We start from the raw sequence: 21,279 nt of genomic DNA, 5'->3' as shown, positions 1-21,279 counted from the left end.
CAAGTTAAGAAAACAAATGCAAATATGTGAGAAACATCTTCATCGGTTTCACAACAAATTGATTCACGCAAATTCTCACAACAAAAATACAGAAATGTGCTGCAAAGAGTAGGCGACAATGGAAACGTGTCAAGGGACCCCCAAAAGTGATGAACATGGCTGCTTCCTGTAGGTGTTGTCGGAGATTTGAGAGATGAATTAATTCATCAAGTTATTAGGGTAGTATACAAACAACAGTACATTACATTCATACCGTATACAAACAACAAGGAACAGTATGATCAAGATATTAAAATAAATAAAATCTCTCAGATCTCTGACAACACTGCTGACTTTAAACAGGAAGGAGCCTGGTTTGTCACTTTTCGGGGTCCCCCGACACATTTCTGTTTTAGACTATTTGAATCACATTTCTGTATTTGCAAGTGTTGTGCACTGTAAAACCCAACGGTCAATTTTGTCAAATGAAATAGTGTAGTTAACGTAAAATTTACCGAAAGTTAATTTTACTTATTTGTAAAGAGTTTTGAACTCAGTGACTACATTTACATGGACATCAGTATTCAAATTATTTTCCTTAATCTAATTAGGAAAATAACAAGATTAAGACGTTTGCATGAGATGCTTTTTGAATGTTCCTTTCATGATACCGTTTTACATGTTATAGCACATAATTCGATTTACGTCATTGCGTCGCCCCGCTATCCGCATTTTCTCCAGAGTTTTGCGTAATTTCGGGTGTTTAATTTTTTATTTAACTGCAGTTTGTCACTTTTATTCGGGGACAAACAAGATTGGATGCAACTATGGACTGCCGGAAGAGTGTTGTTTTAATAGAAGTTTTTAACACATGCTAAATTCGCTGTCACAAAACGCGGCGAAAAGTCCTACATGACTGTAATAGTTAGATTAAGGTGTTTACATGTCTGTACTGCACTTCAGTGATGCCACTAAATTCAGCATACTCCACATGTCTTAATTTGATTTAGTTAGATTACGGCCTTAATCAGATTAAATTAATCAAAAAATGCTGTTTACATGGTAGACTCTTAATCAGAGTATTGACCTAATCGCATTAAAATCGAATGATTGGTGTCCATGTAAACATAGTCAGTGTTGAAGGTAATGAGGTGATTAAATACTTAAATAAAGTAAGTTCACAGTACTCATATAGATTCGTTTTTTAAACCCAAATAGTTTGTAGCAATCGGTTTCCTTAAACGGTTTGAGTTGCCTTAATTTAATGGGTTTTACAGTACTCAGTTAGTTTGAGTTCTCTTCATTCATTGGTTTTAGTGTGCTCAAATTGCTTCAAGTACTCATTCAGTTCACAGTACTCATTTGGATTAGTTTTTGAACTTAAATGGTTTGTTGCAAACGGGTTTTACAGTGTGAGTATTTGCTTGTGTGGTCATTAGGATAAAGATGTTTTCTCAATTTATTAGTATTTTACTATTTACATGTGCTTTCTTTACTTGCTGAGCTCTCTCTGCCACCTTATGATTTAGTCCAAAATGGTGGTACTTTAATACTTTAAGTTTATAAGGGCTTTTTCTAGACATCTTATTTAACCAATAATTAATTTAATTTGTAATCAGTTCAGAGTGAGGTGCACTGATAACCAATAGGTATAATGCATGTTGCAGAAGGAATGGCAACCGAATAACCACACAGTTACTTCCCCTTCTGCGATAAAATCACCTTATGTGTGAACATCCCACTATAAAGCAGTATGATTACAGCCCCAAAGCATCATTTGCTCTGCATCAGTGTGTTCAGACTGGACAGCAGGATTCTTGTCATTGGCAATTACCCACCGTGACTCTGGGTTTTCTGCTTGGTTTTTAACCAGGCAGTGGAATTTCAAAGCAGCAAAGAAGACCTTGAAAGACCCCGTAGAAAAAGAGGAAGGAACGCTTCAGCTGATGTTTTGTGATAGCTTTGTAATTGGGGTGATTTCTTTGCAATTGCTTTTAGTCTAAAACTAAAAAAAAAAAAAAAGGAGCTGAGTAAGATACAAAGGCGTCTTATCTTTTTTATGAGGTGACAAAAAAGTCTTTTTCTCAAGCATACACATTGTTGTCCTTAATAGTTGTCCTTAAGTGCAGCTTTTCATGGTCAAAAAGAGCAATCGGCGTTGCCAAACCACAACCCCCCCCAAAAAATGTAGAATATAAACTCTTTATAACCACAGTAATGGCCGCCCCCTTCCAAATAACAAAACAATGAGTGAAATGAACACATACAGATGTAAAAGGGTTTTGAGGCTTGTGGACGGAGCAAACCAAGATTCACTGCTCGAGTTACTGTAAAGAAAGTTTCACATACAGGCTTACGATTCAGTGTCGCTCATTTGCGTTTGGTCTGTGTGAAATGCAACGCAAACATTCAGACATTTGCAAGTTTGATGTTCCCAGTTGTCCCAAAACCATTTTCATAAACCACTCAAACACGCATATTCAATTTCGTTTTACTATTTTCCGAGGCTGTCATCTGATTCAGTTTTTACAGCATTATTTTTTTTATCCAACTACAATGTGATCACAGCTTTTTGTCTTACTATATGACTTTTTTCTTCATCTTTACAGTTATACAATGCAGCATGACCAGACAACCCCCCCACCCTCAAAAAAAAAAAAAAAAACAGAAACATTCATACCAACACACTGGCACCATTCTATTGAATACATATAACAAAAAATACTATCTATTTATGAATATTCGGTTAGAAGAATTATATCAAAGACATGGCCACAGAGTCATAAAAATAAATCTAATTAATAAATAAGTCAGTAAATACAGAAGAACTCTTTCGAGGAAATGGATGATTGAACTCGCTAACCTTACCATTCACAGAAGCAAATAATACACAATTTGTACTGTTTTCAGGTCACTGAAACATTAAACGTAAGACCAATACAGCAGTCAGGCTGGTCCTGAGGAATACTGAATTGGTCATGTCATCTATATTTTACAAATGTCTCATTCTTGTCACCGTCCGTTAAACTCTTTTCATGTGTTCAGTGCATAGGCAGAAAGGTAAGTCCCTTTCTTAGTTTCACCTCCCATGCAAGTCATGTAAACCCCATGTTATTTCCATCAAGCCTGATGTGCACTCTTGGACCACTGATGCACCCCTGGATGCCAAACGTGGTGAGGTCCCACCATGTAGCACCATGCCGACCACCAAGGATCGGGCTGTAACCTCATGGCGGCATCTGCCTCCTGAGTCCCACCTCTGCATAGAGATGTCTTGTGGAAGGTGGTGGTATGAACAACATTACACCGTAGTCTCATACTCCATCACTTCTTTGGGGTTGCTAAAGGTCTGGTACTGAATACGGGGTGTCACAGGAGACGTATTCTCCAGCACCAGGATGGTTTTCCTCAGCCTACGGTCAATAAAGTGGGCGTCCCAGGCTGGGTACCTTTTTCTTGGCAGATCGATGCGGATAACCGGACCTTCAGTTCTTGGGGGACGTGGGGAAGAAGGTGGGGGAACACTAGGAGGCCTCACCTGAAACACAGGCATGCAACTGTCTCTATCTCCAGCCCCATTCTCCCGATCCCCACCAGTAGTCCTCGGGAGTGTTCTTGGAGGGCTAGTGACCACGTCTGGCTGGGGCAAGGGTGTCCCCAAGTCCCCAATCCCTCCCAGGCCAATAACTCCCATTCCTTCCTCAACACAGCTCCACTGAGTGCCCAGAATAGGTCCGTCCGGGTGGAGCAGGCAATAATAGACAAACATAAAGAATGTTCCCAAGGCATAGCTACACACTACAACGCACACAATAATCAGGGCGTAAAAGTCAGAGGTGTGAGGTCCCCTATGAATATACCAAGCGGCAGTGAGCGCGACATTCTCAAACAAGGTCACGCAGTAATACACGCCCAGCCGAAAGCGGGCACGACCTTCCTTCACGTTGAACCAGCAAAAGATGTAGATGATGCCTACCACCATGTTGTAGATGATCTCCTCCCACTTAGACATGCAGAAGTCAGTCTCACCCTGGATGATCCAGAAGGTCATGGCGCACCAATGGGCTACGATGAAGATCCCAAAGTAGAGCTGGAAGACTGAAGCGAAGAGGGCGAAGGCGATGGTTCGAGCACCGATGGTGAAGAGGTGCCAAAGCATCTGGACAATCACTGCCTTGTAGGACATGGGGAGCTTATCGTCACGAGAGTCACGCAGAACCTTCTGGTAGGATGCGATCATCCAGGCGAGAGAAACCAATGAGGCAGATGCTGAGAGACCTACAGAGACAGAACAAGAAAGAACAAAGAGACAGCTCAAGTAATGAAGCAGAAAGCCAGAAACAACTTTACAAATATATGCAAAAGCAATTTGCCAAATGTGCTGCAAGCAAGAGAGCATGAGTATGTTCTAGCAGTGCAGTGCTGATAACTAACCAACTGTAAGTACTTCAGGAACAGCGGAGTTTTAATAGTCAGTTATTATATATGACTTGTTATTGTTCTTTGGATATATATAAATGGCAATTTTACATTTTCATTTATTCTTTTATGCAAAGCAACTTGCAATTGAGAAGCCCTTCAAATCCTCAGAGAGCAGCAATTTATCAATGCTTAAGTTAGTTTAGATTTTCCCCCCATCCGTGCATTTGAGAGGTGTGAGTTTGTATGTCCCACATGTGGTTTGTCAAGCCCACTTGTGTGTGTGGAGCATACTCAGAATTGCACAATGTTTTTCAAGAAGCATGGGGTGTTTATAGGAAGGTACCTGATGGATTTGGAGAGGTAATGACTTTGACTTCTACAGGTGGTTTGTCAAGCCCACTCACCAGGGTCAAGCTCTCTGAGAATCAAATTAAATTTAGTTCATGTTTATTTCAATAGCTCTTTTACAATGTAGATTGTGTCAAAGCAGCTTAACATAGAAGTTCTAGTAAATTGAAACCGTGTCAGTCTAGTTTTCTGAGTTTAAGTTTATTTAAGTTCAATTTGATTTATTTTCACTGCTGAAAGTTTAAAACACTGAAGAGCAAAGCCATCGATGCGCAGCTCTACAAGCCCAACCTAGCAAGCCAGTGGTGACAGTGGCGCGGACAAACTTCACCAATTGACAAAAGCGAAGGAGAAAAAACCTTGAGAGAAACCAGGTTCAGTTGGGCATAAGCATTTCTCATGGAGTGCTGATAAGAATGGTCCATGCAGAGAGGATTGTAACTTGATAGTCATAGCAGATGGTCGAAGTGAAGTTTATCCATAAACTAATTTCGAGAGGATCATGTGATTATGATTAAACACGGCTGGCTCTGCATTAGCATGTATGATCCACCAATCAGGCCATTCCTAACCCACTATAAAGAGCCAGGTTTTTTTCACTACAGTTGTCTTCGATTTGAAGAATCCCCCCCTTCCACCCCTACCACTTCACCTTTCCCTCCATAGGGCAGCACGGTGGCCCAGTGATTAGCACTGTTGCCTCAGCAAGAACGTCACCGGTTCTAGTCCTTTAACAGGCCGGTGGTCGTTTCTGTGCGTAGTTTGCATGTTCTTCCCGTGCTCGCATGGGTTTTCCCTGGGTCCTCTAGTTTCCTACTACATTCCAAAAACAAGCACAACAAGAAAATTAATCAATCTATAATTTGCACTACAGTTAATGTCTCACCCTGCAGTATATCTTTTTATATAGCATTCAATTTATTCATCAGTTTTTATCAAGGTGGAGTTGTCGAGATCTACCTGAGCTCAAGGCTCCCCTCTCGCCCTGCAAACAGGAGAGAGCCCAGGGCTCAAGGAACTTTTGAGCTCAGGGCTCTCTCCCGGGACAGCATGCCAAACTTGCTTATAATGAATCTTCAGCTAAGTGTGAACTCTTGAAATCTTATGAAATGAACATGAATTTGAGGCATAAAAAGGGGTCAGAGACCTGTAAATTTAGCTGTTTTGGTTGCATATTTACATTAATGGGGGATGTTGTGACCTAATGGCTAGAGAATTGTAAGCTTGTGGGTTCGAGTCTCAAGTCTGGCAAAGATTATTGATGGGGGAGTGAATGACCAGCGCTTCCATCCTCAATACCACGAGAACCCCTAAGCAAGGCATTGTAGCTCCAACTGTGTTCACTTTTTGTTTCTGTTTACTGCAGTGTGTGTGCCTTTGGATGGATGAAATGCCTCTTATTTCTAATGTATGCAGTGAAATTGGAATCAAGGCTTTTGAGAATCTATATAATTTACCATATAAAAAAAAATGAATGGAAAAATCAATATCTCTGCTCAGTGAAAATCCAAGCAAATCAAATATGCAAATGCTAGTTTAGCTGCTCAACCCTAGCTTTATTATTGTTTACGTTAATCAAAACTTTTTTTTTATCTATTTATGTAAAATATCCATAAAAATATCCTGCATCCATGAAGCTCTAAAGTGGTAGCCATTTGTTTAATGACTTGAAAAAGCAAGTGCTAAATATAAAACCTTATCAAAATTATTAGGAACAACCACATTTCCACATTCTCTGACTCCTGCCTTCAATATTTAATTAGATCTGATGTGATTCATGGCTAATTGAACATGCGATTGAATAATTAACTTTCAAAACATGAATAATTCAGGCCCTAATTGATGTCTCCTGCCTCTCTGGACTCATAATATATGAATGTGTGAATACACCTTGCGTCACGACAGACACGCTTTGAGAGAATGTATTCTGACGAGGCAAAGATGCAAATTGTTTATTTAATTTAAGACGTCACGGCGGCTCTTATGAAACACAAACTGACATGTGCTGGCAGAGATGCGAGAGCGGCTCTTTTAGGAGTCATGGCAGTGAGAAAAAAAATTCAAAGTTTCGTTTGTTGCTTTTGTTTTAGATTTCAAAAAATATTTCATAGAAGCTACAACACCTGCTGAGACAACAAATCGCAGGGCTTGTTCCCCAAATGCTTGAAAGGATGTCTCTCTTGAGGGAGCGCGTGTGAGTGTTTGACTTGCTGACAGAGAGACAGGCAGGCGCTTTATATTGTGTTTGCAAGTACCCTAGAGGGTGAGGTAGAGCGAAAAGGTGAAGAAGAAGAGTGTGTGATTGAGAGATATGCTGCTATCTCAGGAGGCTTCCACATTGAGCTGCTGTTATCATGGGGATCAGCTCTTAAACACATCTCACCGCATACTTGTTTATCTGGTAGGTCCCGGCAGATTGGCTTTGTTCTGGTGCTTGATTCCTCGCCTGTCTTACTCCACACACATGCATGCACATGTTTAGGGACCCGTATTTTCAGCTTCACAGCGTTAAACAGTTGAAACCCTCCGGGCTGGATTATTCAAGGTCAGAGAATATGTGAATGATCACGGCATCACTGTTATTTTGGTCAAGGTGGAATTTATCAAAAAATTTCAGATATAAGGTTGATCTTTATTTATAAATATGTATCAACACACACACACACACACACACACACACACACACACATACACACACACACACACACACACACACATTCACACACACATTTATATCGTTAGGTCCATATATATATTGGACTCAATGTATTTAAGGGAACATCAAAATCAGGTCAATGGTGTAGGAATTACAACAGTTTGCACATGGGCCTCCCACTTGTTAAGGGTCCAAAAATAAATCAACAGAATAATAGTCATATATCAAACTTTTATTGTTAATACTTGGTTGCAAATCCATTGCAGTCAATTATAGCCTGAAGCCAGGAATGCATAGATGTCACCAGACGCTGGGTTTCATTCCTGGTGCTGCTCTGCCAGGCCTCTACAGCAACTTCCTTCAGTTTCTGCTTGTTCTTGGAGCATTTTGCCATAAGTTTAGCTTCAGTAAGTGAAATGCAAGTTCAACTGGATTCAGGTCAGGGGATTGACTTGGCCATTGCATAACACTCCTTTCACACTTCTTTCCCTTCAAAAACTCCTTTGTTGCATTTTCAGTATGCTTTGGGTCATTCTCCATTTGCACTGTGAAGCACCATCCAATCAGTTCTGAAATATTTGGCTTAATATGAGCTAAAATATTGCCTAAAACACTTCAGAATACATCCTGCTGCTTTTGTCAGCAGTTAGATCATCCAGTTCCATTGACAGCCATACATGCCCACGCCATGTCACTACTACCACCATGCTCCACTACTTAGGATCTTTAGCAGCTATTTTCATTCTCCATACTCTTCTCTTCCCATCACTCTGGTACAAGTTGATCTTGATCTCATCTGTCCATTGGATGTTATTCCAGAACTGTGAAGGCTTTTTTAGAAGTCTAATCTGACCTTCCTGTTTTTGAGGCTCTCCAATGGTTTACATCTTGTGGTGAGCCCTCTGTATTCACTCTGGTGTAGTCTTTTTTTATGGTTGAATTTGACACACATACATCTTCCCCCTGGAGAGTGTTCTGGATCTGACCAACTGTAATTGGAGTTTTTGCGCATCAGCGCATTCAGAAATAACAGTTTGTTGCCAAAAGCCGATATATCCTGAGAACCAATCAGAAGGCGCGAATTATATCATATGTTTTCAATGTAGCAGAGTGCTGATATACCCGCTTTTATGAAGAGACATACAGTATTCCACTTTCGATTTTTTGATTTTAAAAGATGGAGTTTAATGAGCTAGATGAGCTTTTCGACTGTAAGTGAATGGCAAATGAAAATGTTCCTTACCTCAAAACTCTCTTAACTTAAGGAAAAGATAAAACACAATGTGCAGTCGGAAGTGTTACATGCATTCATGATGTTTGTTTGCCCAGCACCGCTACTTTAAATGAGTCCGATTTACTATACAATAAACGGCAACTTCATTTCATGAAAGACAGAGTTAAGATGCTGTTCTTTTATCCTACATAGATGCTATGTAGCATTAAGTATGGTGAGAATGAATGAATGACAACTTCTAAAATTGTGTGAGAGACATCCTCTTTTGCCCAGAAGGCCTACATTGTGTTTTATTTGCTAATGTAAGCTATTTTTTAAAAGATAAATATAATGTATAAAACTATACATTATTGATATTACTTCACAATGCCTACACATCTGATAAGCTTTTTATATTAATAGACAAGATATTGATATTGATGTTTCACAATGTTTTTACACTACATTAATTGAATCTACCAAGCTTAGCTTACAATGTTTACATTGCTCTACTTATAAAAAACCCAAATATCAGAAATGACATCAGATTGTTTGGATTTAATTGATGTCAGTTTTAATGTTATTGATAAATGCACTTACAGAACTCCTTCTGCTTGTTCCCTGGTTTATCACGAAGGAACTGCCACTCCAAGAACTGTGGATTTAGCTGGTTTTGACGCAAAAGCAAATTTACCTTATTAGGACAGAAATTAAATTTTGGGATGAATTATAAATACAGTGGCAATGCAGCGGCACAGTAGGTAGTGCTGTCAAGTCACAGCAAGAAGGTCGCTGGTTCGAGCCTGGGTTGGGTCAGTTGGCTTTTCTGTGTGGAGTTTGCATGTTCTCCCATGTGTTCGCGTGGGTTTCCTCCGAGTGCTCCGGTTTCCCTAACGGTCCAAAGACATGTGGTACAGGTTAATTAGGTAGGCTAAATTGTCCGTAGTGTATGTGTGTGAATGATTGTCTATAGGTTTCCCAGAGATGGGTTGCAGCTGGAAGGGCATCCGCTGCGTAAAAGATGTGCTGGATAAGTTGGCGGTTCATTCCGCTGTGGTGACCCCGGATTAATAAAGGAACTAAGCTGAAAAGAAAATGAATGAATGAATAAATGAATGAATGTATGAATACATTATGTGACTCTTTCAACACCATTTGGAGTTGTCCATGTTGCTAAGAAACGTATGTAAAGCCATGCGAAGACTTTTGCGACCATCTTTAGCATTCTTTCCTGACCCTGAAAATATAATTGGCTGAATTGTAGAAAAGCTGAAATACGATTGTGTGTAGGGGTCGAATCGAGATTGTGATCTTTTTCCGATTAATTTTGCAGCCCTACTTCACACAGATGAGTGGGCTTGACAAACCACCTGTACAAACACTCTTCTCTCTCTCTATCTCAAAAAACCTCCCCCCTTTTTACTCTAGCACTTGATTCTCTAAGCACAAGCAGTTCCTTTGTATAGTTAGCAGTTAGCACTTTTTGTGTGTATTGCTTTTTCTTGTTGAATCAATGAATGATTCCTCAATTGTAAGTCGATTTGGACCAAAGCATCTGCTAAATGACTATATGTTATGCAAATGTATTTTTCACCCAGTTGTTACCTTGCATGAAATGACATGTCAAGGACCAAATTTTCAGCTAAAAATCCTCACTGATATAATGTATATCTAGGATGGCTTGAAGGTGAGTTAAATAACAAGCAAATGTCAATTATCACTAATTATTTAACCCTTGTATAGTGTTTGGGTCTGTGAGACCCGTTTTCAGATTTTTTCAAAAGAAAAATTAAACAATTAATTATTTTTTCAACCTGAAATTCATTGGCTTTGGCTTATTTCTGTGAAGAACATAAATCCGAACAAATTTTCAATGACGGCTAAATGTACCTCCGCCCACTAGGGTTGGGCATCTAAGCTATAATGCCAATCCGATACGCATCTCGATACAAAGAATACGATCCGATATATTAGCGATACATTTGTGACATATTGCGATGCAACACGATACGATTCACACCCATATCACGATACGATGCGATATTTCAGCACTAACTAATTAGATCAAGTTTATGAGATGATGTGAAAGAGGATGCTGTGCCATTGAATGAGTTTGATTATTTATAAACCAAGCAAAACCAAGACTTTTTTTTACAAACTGGCTCTTCTCTCAGATCCAGAGTGTCAGTTTACAGTAGAGGACCATTTTAGAACATATAGCACATATTATTTAAGTATTTTCAAGATAAACAGAATGTATAAGTGCAATATATATTAAAAAAATATGTATATATTTGCACTCTTTCAACATAAATAAATTTAGCATTGCACAACAAGAATTGTGATTTAACTTTTCAACTATAAAAAAAACAAGTTTTACAAAGATATATTTTGCCACTGATTATTCAAAACTTAAGTTTGTGAACTAGCAGTGTTATGCTGCTTTGAAACATCACTGTCACTGTAAACAACAGGCTAATAAAAATATAACAAACCAGCAATCTTCTTGCTGTGAGGTGGTCAAACTACCCACTGTGCCACCGTGACACCCAATTATTTTTATCATTATTATTATTAATATTATTATTATTATTAAATAAAAATTAACAGGAGGAGGTGTTTAAAACCTTCGTTCTCCGTGACACTAGGCTGAATATCTTTGCAGATGAACAATGCAATAACATCCGTTATTGGCGTAGAGCGAGCAGAACTGTTGCGCATGGAAAAAAAAACTTGCAATGCTTTTCTCACCACTTTTGGAGCTGGTTGAAGCAGTGCGAAAGCCGGGGATGCAGAAACACTGGAAGATGCTTTCACAACAACACCGTGGCGCCGCTTCAAGTGAGATATCAGATTAGTCATACTGCCCGCGTATTTTACAGATGCGCGGCACATTTTGCAAATTGCATCTGTCCTGTCATGTCGTCCATCCTTAAATCCATAATGTTGCTTGCCATACTTTAGATTTAAAACTCAGTGGGGAATATGTTTGTTTTGCTTCTCGCGCTTTCTGAGGGCGCTCCACTAGCTTCATCCGCACACCTGATACACTGAGTTGTAGTGTGTGCACATCCGCAAATCCGTTGCTAAGGCTTACTTAATGTAGGTCGATTAAATTATGCGCCAAAAACAGGTTGACAACACTTGTTAATAAATAAAAAATACATTCTATATTAAAAATAAAAGCTGTATCTCGGAAAAATCGATGCATCTTGCAAAAACCGATGCATCTCGATTTGCTTCCAAAATTTCATTCATCCTCTGCTGCTCAACCGATGCACCCGCATCGTGCATGCGCATGACCGCGTATCGATACATATCGGTTAATCTTCCCATCCCTACCGCCCACACATATACATTACATACAAGGTGTTCGCTTCACTAGACCCAGGTCTAAAAAAAGTCGTAGGGTGCTTTCACATCTGTAGTTCGCTTCATTTGGTCCACACCAAGGGTAATACATCATACATTGTTGCATCTTCTGCTGTCTTTGGGTCGTTTTCACACCACACTACTGGCTTTGGTCCGAACAAGTTGAAACGAACCAAAATGCAGTCATCTGACAAAATCCACATCTCATATTAGCCAGATGTTGTTGAACATATTTCCTAAACTGCTTCAAGAGTTCACACTTAGCTGATGATTGATTATAAGCAAGTTTGGCATGCTGTCCCGGGAGAGAGCCCTGAGCTCGAAGGTTCTTGAGCCCTGGGCTCCCTCCCGTTTGGAGGAAGAGAGGGGAGCCTCGAGCTCAGGTAGATCTCGACAACTCCACTTTTTATAATAGCTAAAGATTAAGATTCACGGCTATTAAAAGATGTGCTGCATTATTAGATTACATGTATTGAAATTTAGATTTAACGATTAACTTGTACATGTTTTTGGAATGTGGGAGGAAACCGGAGAACCCGGGGAAAACCCACGCAAGCACAGGAAGAACATGCAAACTACACACAGAAACGACCACCGGCCTGTTAAGGAACTAGAACCGGTGACGTTCTTGCTGTGAGGCGACAGTGCTAGTCACTGAGCCACCGTGCTGCCCTATGGAGGGAAAGGTGAAAAGGTAGGGGTGGAAGGGGGATTCTTCAAATCGAAGATGACTGTAGTGAGAAAACCCTGGCTCTTTATAGTGGTTAGGAATGGCCTGATTGGTGGATCAAGCATGCTAATGCAGAACCAGCCGTGTTCAATCATAATCACGTGCTCCTCTCGAAATTAGTTTATGAATAAACTTCACTTATTGATAGGTCAGAATTCACGTGCGGGAAAATGCCAATGAATTCACGTGCGGGAAAATGCCAATGAACTCCCGCAGGTAAACAAAACCGGCACAAAATGTTGTTTTTTTACTATGAAGGGACGACTGCGCTGGCTGATTATATCCCTGATTTAGACAAACTATACATTTCGAGAATGATGCACGGCTGGAAAACAGGGTTTTAATGCATCGCTCGTCACTTCAGGAAGAGGCGTAAATTATTTAGCTAAACTGTGATATAGTCATCTTGCGGAAATATTACCAACGATCCATCAGGTAATGTTTTCCCCCCTCTCTCTCTCTCTCTCTCTCTCTCTCTCTCTCTGTTGGTAAAGCGATGTCAACAAATATTTTTCCTCCATATCCCATAACGCACAGCTTATCGGCCTACGCCAGCTGAATTACTCCGAAAGGTGCAGTACTTTTTGTGGTTGGACCTGTTTTAGTACGCATATGATTCTCACCACAAACGAACCGCTCCAGGGTTCGTTTGAAAGCGTACCGAGACCACCTCTTCAAGCAGGTCTTGGTACGCTTATTTGGTCCGCTTTTGGTGCGCACTAGTGTACGATTGCTGCATTCTCACCTGCCCAAACAAATCGCACCAAAAGGGAAAACGAACTCTAGTGCGATTCAATCGAACTAAATAAGGCAGGTGTGAAAGCACCCTTAAAAGTGTAGTTCCAGTGTTCCTGTCCTCCTCCTTTCTGTTGGTGCTGTTTCTTCCTCTCCTGCACCCGCACAAAGTTGCAACATTGTTTAAAATTCAACTATCAACATTGTCTGCTTTTACATTCCCGCACATTTTACCCTCTCTCTTGCGGGAACCAAGCTTTATTTTCTCATACCCTGTCCCAACTGCGAATTAGGGGCATAGTACTATAAATAAGACTTTGCCAGTGTGCTTCCTTATCACAACTGATCAAGATGGCCAAAAGATTATCTGCTCTGAGGGCCTTGCAATTGATTGTGGCAGAGAAAGGAGCTTCTGATTATGATGTCCATAACCATGTTGGGAATAATATGAAAAAAACAAATCAGTGGGTTTTATTTTTTTCATAACATTAATAAAAAAAATGTAAAAAATTAGAAGCCCATTAATTCATCAATATGATCTAACAAAGGTAAAGGGGGAAAGTTAACCATGTTTGCTCTTCATTTGGCTTGTAATTGGGATTAAGTAAACATTTGTTAAGTAATTTAACATAAAATTGTTTGATAACGCTAATTTGGAAAGCCAAAACTCTAGCAGGTCCACCAGACCTATGAACACTGGCTGACTAACCAAAATACGAACACCACACAATGGTTAAATTCTTAGAATGGAAAGAAAATGGTAACATGAATGAAAATGCTATGATTCCCTTGATTTAATGCTTTTCTTTATTCAAAAGTTTTGACTGATCATTCAATAAAAGAGCAAACATGACAGAAAAGAAGAATGTATAATATTATCAGCTGATTCAGAAAATGAAATACCAGACATTGGTTGAAATATTAGCCATGTAGCTACTGTATAACAGTAATATAAATATCAACATCAAGGCCAAATCAAAATTATTAACTTCAAGACAAATCACACTAGATTTATCTTCACATTTATCTTGAGTGTTTACAGATTCTTGTTAGCACACACACTGCATTTGACTTTCTCTCTGTCTCACTCATTTTGTCTCTCTCATTTGGCCTTCGTTGTGAGCGACTCATTTGGTGCAGATCCAGATTAAGTGAGGTCTTAATTAGCAGAGATCCGAAAGCATTAGTCTGCGTTTTCCCGCTCTGCTTCCAGCCTGCCCGCATGCTCTCCACATTCTCTCCCGCTCTCTTTTTCAGAGACTCTCATGGAGCAATGCGCTGGCAATCTTAATTAAATCAAACATCAGACGCAGCGCAAGCCCACTGCCACAAAGACCGCCTCAGATTAGAACGCAGTTTAAAGAGAAAGGGATAAGACAAGTTAAAGCCCCGTGCTGCCAGCGCTGAGAGAGAGAGAGAATGAGGGAAAGTGGGAAGTTTAAGTTGCTTACTGCGCCCGCATAAACATCTAGATGATGTGGTGGAGGAAACTATGCAGGGAATGTTTGCATAATGCATTTTAATAAGAGCATTTGTGCTTTTAGACTGTATTAAATGACTACTACATGTTTCAGTCAAGTCCTCAAAATAACAAAGACTCACCGTGAGACCCCTAAGACCTTAAAACACACAGCGGGAATTCACAAAGGATGAATCGGGCGCTCTGGTGGTGCTGTTAATTTGCATGCCACATCTGTGTTGTTTCATTAAATGCTCTTTTGTGAATACTTTCTTCTGTTAGCTCTCCAGCTTAGAAACTTCACAAGCCTCCGTTACTAGTTGGAAGGAGCTGAAAGTGTTTTAAGTAATGCTTCAGAACTGGTAAAACGTTTATAAAGAATTCAAGAAATTGTTTGCATTTGTAGGTGTGTGAAATACACTCACTGGCCACTTTATTAGGTACACCTTACTAGTACCGGGTTAGACATCCTATTGTCTACTTTAATCCTTGTTGGCATGGATTTGTCGGCTGAATATCCATGATGCAAATCTCCTGTTTCACCACATTCCAAATGTAGCAACAATACTCAGGCGGTGGTGTTGACACATTGTTCAATTGGTAGTAAAGGGGCCAAACTGAGCCAAGATCCCTCACACTACTACAACACCACTACACCACCACTACCAGCCTGAACTGTTGCTAAAAGGCAGGATGGATCCATGCTTTCTTGTTGTTAATGCCAAATTCTGACCCTACCATCCGAATGTTGTAGCAGAAATTGAAACTCAGCAGACCAGGCAATGTTTTCCAAACTTCTATTTTCCAATTTTAGTGAGCCTGTGTGAATTGTAGCCTCAGTTTCCTGTTCTTATCTGACAGGAGTGGCACCTGATTCTCTGTAAACCCTAGAGATGGTTGTGCGTGAAAATCCCAGTATAGCAGCAGTTTCTTAAACCCGAGCTCGTCTAGAACCCACAACCATGCCACGTTCAAAGTGACTTAAATCCCCTTTCTCCCCATTCTGATGCTTAGTTTGAACTGCAGCAGATCGTCTTGACCATGGCTACATACCTAAATGCATTAAGTTGCTGCCATGTGATAGGCTAATAAGAAATTTGTTAACGCAGAGTTGGACAGGTGTACCTAATAAAGTGGCCAGTGAGTGTGTAAAGAGAAAAGATTTATAATGGTTACCTGCTAATAGTTGTATATTACTGATTTGTTTACATTATTAAAGCATTTTTCCTTTTTTTTTCTTCTTTTTTTGGTAACAGGGATAGGTGATATATACAGAGACCCTGAGGGGACATAATTATGGAAGATAAAATAAGATTGGAGGAAAAAGTAAAGTATATTTCATTGCTTTTGCATCCTCTTGCGAAACATTTGTGAAAGAAACTTTCCATTCCATAGTTTCCTGTTCCCCAAAGAAACTTAATGTTTGTTCACTGGAAATAATAGAGGCTTGAGAAAAAAAAAATATTTATGATTCAGTGCTTTTGTGAGTGAATGCAAAGTTTCTTAAGGGAAGCCTAAAACTTTAGCGAGAGAATGCTTGAATTTAAACCACTCTAGGTTCTGCTCACCCCAAACTGAGCAGGATTTGGACTGACTTTTCTAATAGTGTAAAGAGCACCTCCTGTTTACTTGCACAGCTCCTACTAACTAGCCTCCATTATACTGACACCCCCGTTAATCTGGGTCATGTCAACAATGTAAGCTCCACCTATTATCCTAATGATATAAGAAAGGGTCTGAGCCAGTTACAAATGGGAAGACCAGCTCCAAGCTGAGACTTGAGCTCCAAGTGGGCTGTACAAATCTTCTTGAGTTTTCATTGATTTATTTAATATCCTGTACATGGTATGGCATCCAACCTATTGTGTTTTAATAACAACTACACCTACCCCAACCCTAAACCCAATCTAAAAGTAACCTCCAGCTGCAGCAATACCTATTTGAAACATACTGGGACTTGACTTGGATTTCTACCTTGTGAGGTAAGTGTAGTAATTAGATTGCAAAAGTCTTTATAGTCCACCAACTGAGGCCACGGAAGTGAGGTTTAAACACACAGCTCACACTAGCTGGCATCTGTTACATCAGCGGTTTCCAACCTTTTTTTTTTTTGCCTGAGACCTTCATTTCCCCTGGAAAATATTGTAAGGCCCCCCTCCACATTTAATGATATTATTGCTCATATAAGTTTGCAGTAATTATGACAAAAAATGTTGTTTTCAAACAAACGATGTGTTTATTACCATTTCCAGATATGTTTATGTACAAATAATAGCCTAATGTAAAACAAAAAAAGGAAAAACATCAATAGGCCATTTGTAACTGAAAAACAAAAGCCTTTGGTCTTTGAATTGGCCCTATTTGAAATTCAATAACAAAAATATCAGTATTCACACCAAACGGCAACCTCCTGCTCTCCCTCAGGAAGCCAATATGGAAGTAACTAAAACTGCAATTCATCCGAAATTCCGCTAGTCCTGGCCACTCCTGACTCCAAAATAGAGCAAATCTCAATTGAGCCCACTGTTAGAATGACCAACTTTACAGCAGAAAAAAAAGGTGTTTACAGCCTGGTACAAAAAAAGATTTTGGTTAATACAGCTAATATTACCCTTCATGACAACTGTGAGGGGGGTGATTTTTTTTCTAACTCATATTCCTTTTCCGTTTCCTTTATAATAAGTTATATTAAGTTTGCATAATTAAGGGAGTGGCCACTTGAGTGACAGCTAGGTCTCGTTGGTCGTCGTCACGTCACCTCAGCTGAATCCTGCAGATTAGCCACTGAACTCTGCATATTTGTCGTATTTCTGTGTTGTTTTATGTGGCTTTACACAGTCAACTGCCTTTTGGACTTGTTTCCTACAATTGTTAGATGGCATGGCATGCTGAGTGCACTTAATTGTGCTCACAAACCATTCACGTGGCCTCCGTTTCCCATATGAGTAAAGTTACATACTTTTATACCATCTCTATACATGTATTTGTTTTATTTAAGATCACTTATCGTTTATATTTATATTTAGAGCTGTAATGCACTTCAAAATCTGTCAGATTGATTAGCTGTAGGCTCTAGAACAGTCATCTGAAGCGTTGTCATACAGTGTTATGCTGGATTTCATCAAAAGTCTTACATTAACTAACACAGACTATATCTGAAGTGTTTGGAAGTAATTCGCGTTTTCCTCCTGTTGAAAAACGTCATAAGAACAATGTTTAGTGGCTCAATGTATTACAGCAGTGTTTTTAAATGTCAAAACACTTTATTGATATAGTATACAACCAAGCACAAGTGGTCAGAATACAAACGAGTGACAAGTGATAAAGTATTAAGCGTTCTCCCAAAGTAAAGTGTGTCTGAACCAGGTCCAAGCAAAATGCCAGCAGGTGTCTGTAGCTCCGCTCACGCTCTGTCTCTTTGCCCTTGTTTGGTGTCCCGCCGTGGGTGTGATGATGCGCCAACAAAATGGCGACGGTTGGCCGCGCCTACTTGTGGCTTCTTTTGTGCTCTTTAGAAACCTATGGGTGACGTCACGGATACTACGTCCATATATTTTACAGTCTATGATTCACACAGGTGTATAAGGGAAAAAATAATATAGGCTATTACAATTTAATACTTGCATGTTATTTGTTATGCTCTATCAATTAGTGTGAGGATTGCTGCGAGGTAAATCAGTTAGACTCTTTTCTGTGGAGAACAGATTACAAAGTTGACCATTTTTGGTCAGCTAGTGCAGTGGTCTTCAACATTTTATCACCACGGAGCGATCTACGCTTCACAATTTTACCACAGACTGGGGGATTTCTTAGGTTGTAGGTTGCTAGGTGACCATCAACTGTTTTCTCAGAGAATGACAAACTGACAAAACATTGCTGCAACTCTGATACAAGTTTTATTTATGGAGAAAAGTACGAAGCACTGCAGTGTTTTTGTGTTCTGTGTTCGTCTGAAACAACTAACGTTACTGAAATATGAATATTCCATACAAGCTGAAGCTGATCTGTCAATTCTTGTTGCGTGCCTTGCAGTGCGCTGGGGGCCTGGGGTTCATTGGTGCAAGCGTGTCGCGTCGTGCACCTCCATTGAAGATAACAAACTTGTTCAAACTCTACAAATACACGATATGTGAACGGCCCCACTAAGGCCGCCGTCATTTGCAATCTCCAGGAGTTGATCTTCTTGCAGAGCCATGCTGGATTCACCTGATTTGCTGACAAATGGGTTGCGAATCCATACCTTGGCAGTTTGTGAGTCGTTCACTGGGTCTTTTCCTCTTAGGTAAGAAACTTTACAAAGACGTCTGTTTCCTCGTTTTGCTGCTTGTGGCTTAAATTTGGGCGGTCCGAGACATAAGCAAGAGAAAATGGTCATTTTTTGAAATAAAGGACTTAATAAAATAAAAGATTGTTCAGACTCGTGCAAACACCTATTCATATGACACAGTGTGGTATGTTAAAGCAGTCGTTCTCCAAGTGGGGGTCGGGACCTCCCGAGGGGTCGCGGGACAATGAAGGAGGGGTCACCTGGTGATTTCCAAAAATCTATTTATTTTTATTAAACCATAAGAATTACCATTTTACTCCATAACCTACTAAAGAAATTGTGGTTTACAGTTACTATATACACTACTGTAAATAGTAACTTTATAAGCTTATAGTTCTATTGGATTGCGACCCCTCAGGTAATTACATTATATTAAAGACTCAGTAATAGCGTCGGATGCAGCAGATTGATTTTATAAGACCAGGTTAAACTTTCTGGCACATTAACAGCACTGACATACATTTAAAAAAAAATAAAATGAAGAAAAGACTTTGGTTTATTGGTGTATGCGCCATTACATGCAAGGTTTCTGTATTTATAACCACCTCAGAGGATATTGGGGGTCGCGAGTCACTGGCATTGTTATTTTGGGGGTCGCGAGCTGAAAAGTTTGGGAACCCCTGTGTTAAAGTATACTGTAATTGTTGATGTAGAACTCATTTTGGCTTCTGACTGATGAACCTGCAAATCTTCAGTAATTCTATGAAAGACTCTTTGACTCTAAGTCATCTTCATCTGACACACCAGTCATTTTTAAAACTGTTAGTTCTTTCCACACAGTCCAAAGACATGCAGTACAGGTGAATAAGTGTGAATGAGTGTATGTATGTGGATATTTCCCAGAGATGGATTGTGGCTGGAAGGGCATCCGCTGCGTAAAAACGTGCTGGATAAGTTGGCGGTTCATTCCGTTGTAAGGACCCCAGATTAATAAAGGGACTAAGCCGACAAGAAAATGAATAGATGAATAAACTGTTAGTTCCCAAACAACTGTACGAATTTATTCTCTGAATAAAAATGGTGAAAATTAATCATCAGCGTTAGTGTACATATATTTCTGACTCATAATGTATACATATACATACATGTCTTAAAACATCAGAAGGCAAAAACAAAACTGAAATAATACATTCATTTTCTTGTCGGCTTTGTCCCTTTATTAATCCGGGGTCACCACAGCGGAATGAACCACCAACTTTTTGCGCAGCGTATGCCCTTCCAGCCACAATCCATCTCTGGAAACATCCACACACACACTCATACACTACGGACAATTTAGCCTACCCAATTCACCTGTACCGCATGTCTTTGGACTGTGGGGGAAACCGGAGCACCTGGAGGAAACCCATGCGAAGGCAGGGAGAACATGCAAACTCCACACAGAAACGCCAACTGAGCCGAGGTTCGAACCAGCAACTTAGCAAACTTCTTGCTGTGAGGCCACAGCACTACCTACTGAACCACTGCTTCGCCCTGTAACAATACAATATTCAAATAATCTACTGTAATAATAACTAATTTATAACTAACTAATTTGTTATTAGGTTGCATATTACCTACTTACTAGTACTTATAAAGCACATACTTTTGCCTTATTCTGTATGCCCACATTGTCGTCTCTTAATCGGGTCCATACCTGAAATTAACCTACAACTTTCTGAAAAGCAATGTAAAAAAGCAAAGATATGTGAACATCAATGTTATCAAAAAGAGTACACTTCAGAGTGCTCATTTCAAGTGCTCTTCTCTTCACGAGCACGGCATACAGATGCTTACTTTCACATAGACTTCACTGACACAATGTAAAGGTCAAAGGTGTGAGTCAGACTGACAGGCAGGGCCATGGGATCAGAGGAAGAAGCGGAGAAAAAGCCAGCGAAAGAAGATAAGAAGAACAAGAGAAAGCCTTTCTGCGTGGTAGTTGGTAACCAAACCCATGACCCAGAATTAATCAGAACATCTCTGAGTCTGTTCAGTCCTACAGCATGTCCCTGTGCGCTTTCCATCCAGACTGTGCTCTTTCCCTTTCATTCCCTCC

At 39.9% G+C, this 21,279-nt stretch overlaps 1 protein-coding gene across 2 annotated transcripts in view; it reads right to left on the bottom strand.

Annotated features, from left to right (window-relative positions):
* Positions 1 to 2,454: 2,454 nt before the first annotated feature.
* The window catches only part of xkr7b (XK, Kell blood group complex subunit-related family, member 7b), a 146,379-nt gene continuing 127,554 nt past the window's right edge, over positions 2,455 to 21,279 (bottom strand). For both annotated transcript variants that reach the window (XM_087305633.1, NM_001012253.3), the window contains exon 3: positions 2,455 to 4,257. In XM_087305633.1, the coding sequence (XP_087161759.1) occupies positions 3,281 to 4,257 (977 nt within the window). In that variant the 3' untranslated portion in view covers positions 2,455 to 3,280. The remainder of the gene's footprint in view (positions 4,258 to 21,279) is intronic.

The sequence above is a fragment of the Danio rerio genome, chromosome 23 (assembly GCF_052040795.2).
Source record: "Danio rerio strain M-AB ecotype USA chromosome 23, GRCz13ab, whole genome shotgun sequence".
In the NCBI taxonomy this organism is placed as follows: Eukaryota; Metazoa; Chordata; class Actinopteri; order Cypriniformes; family Danionidae; genus Danio; species Danio rerio.
This window is presented reverse-complemented; position numbering and strand designations above follow the sequence as displayed.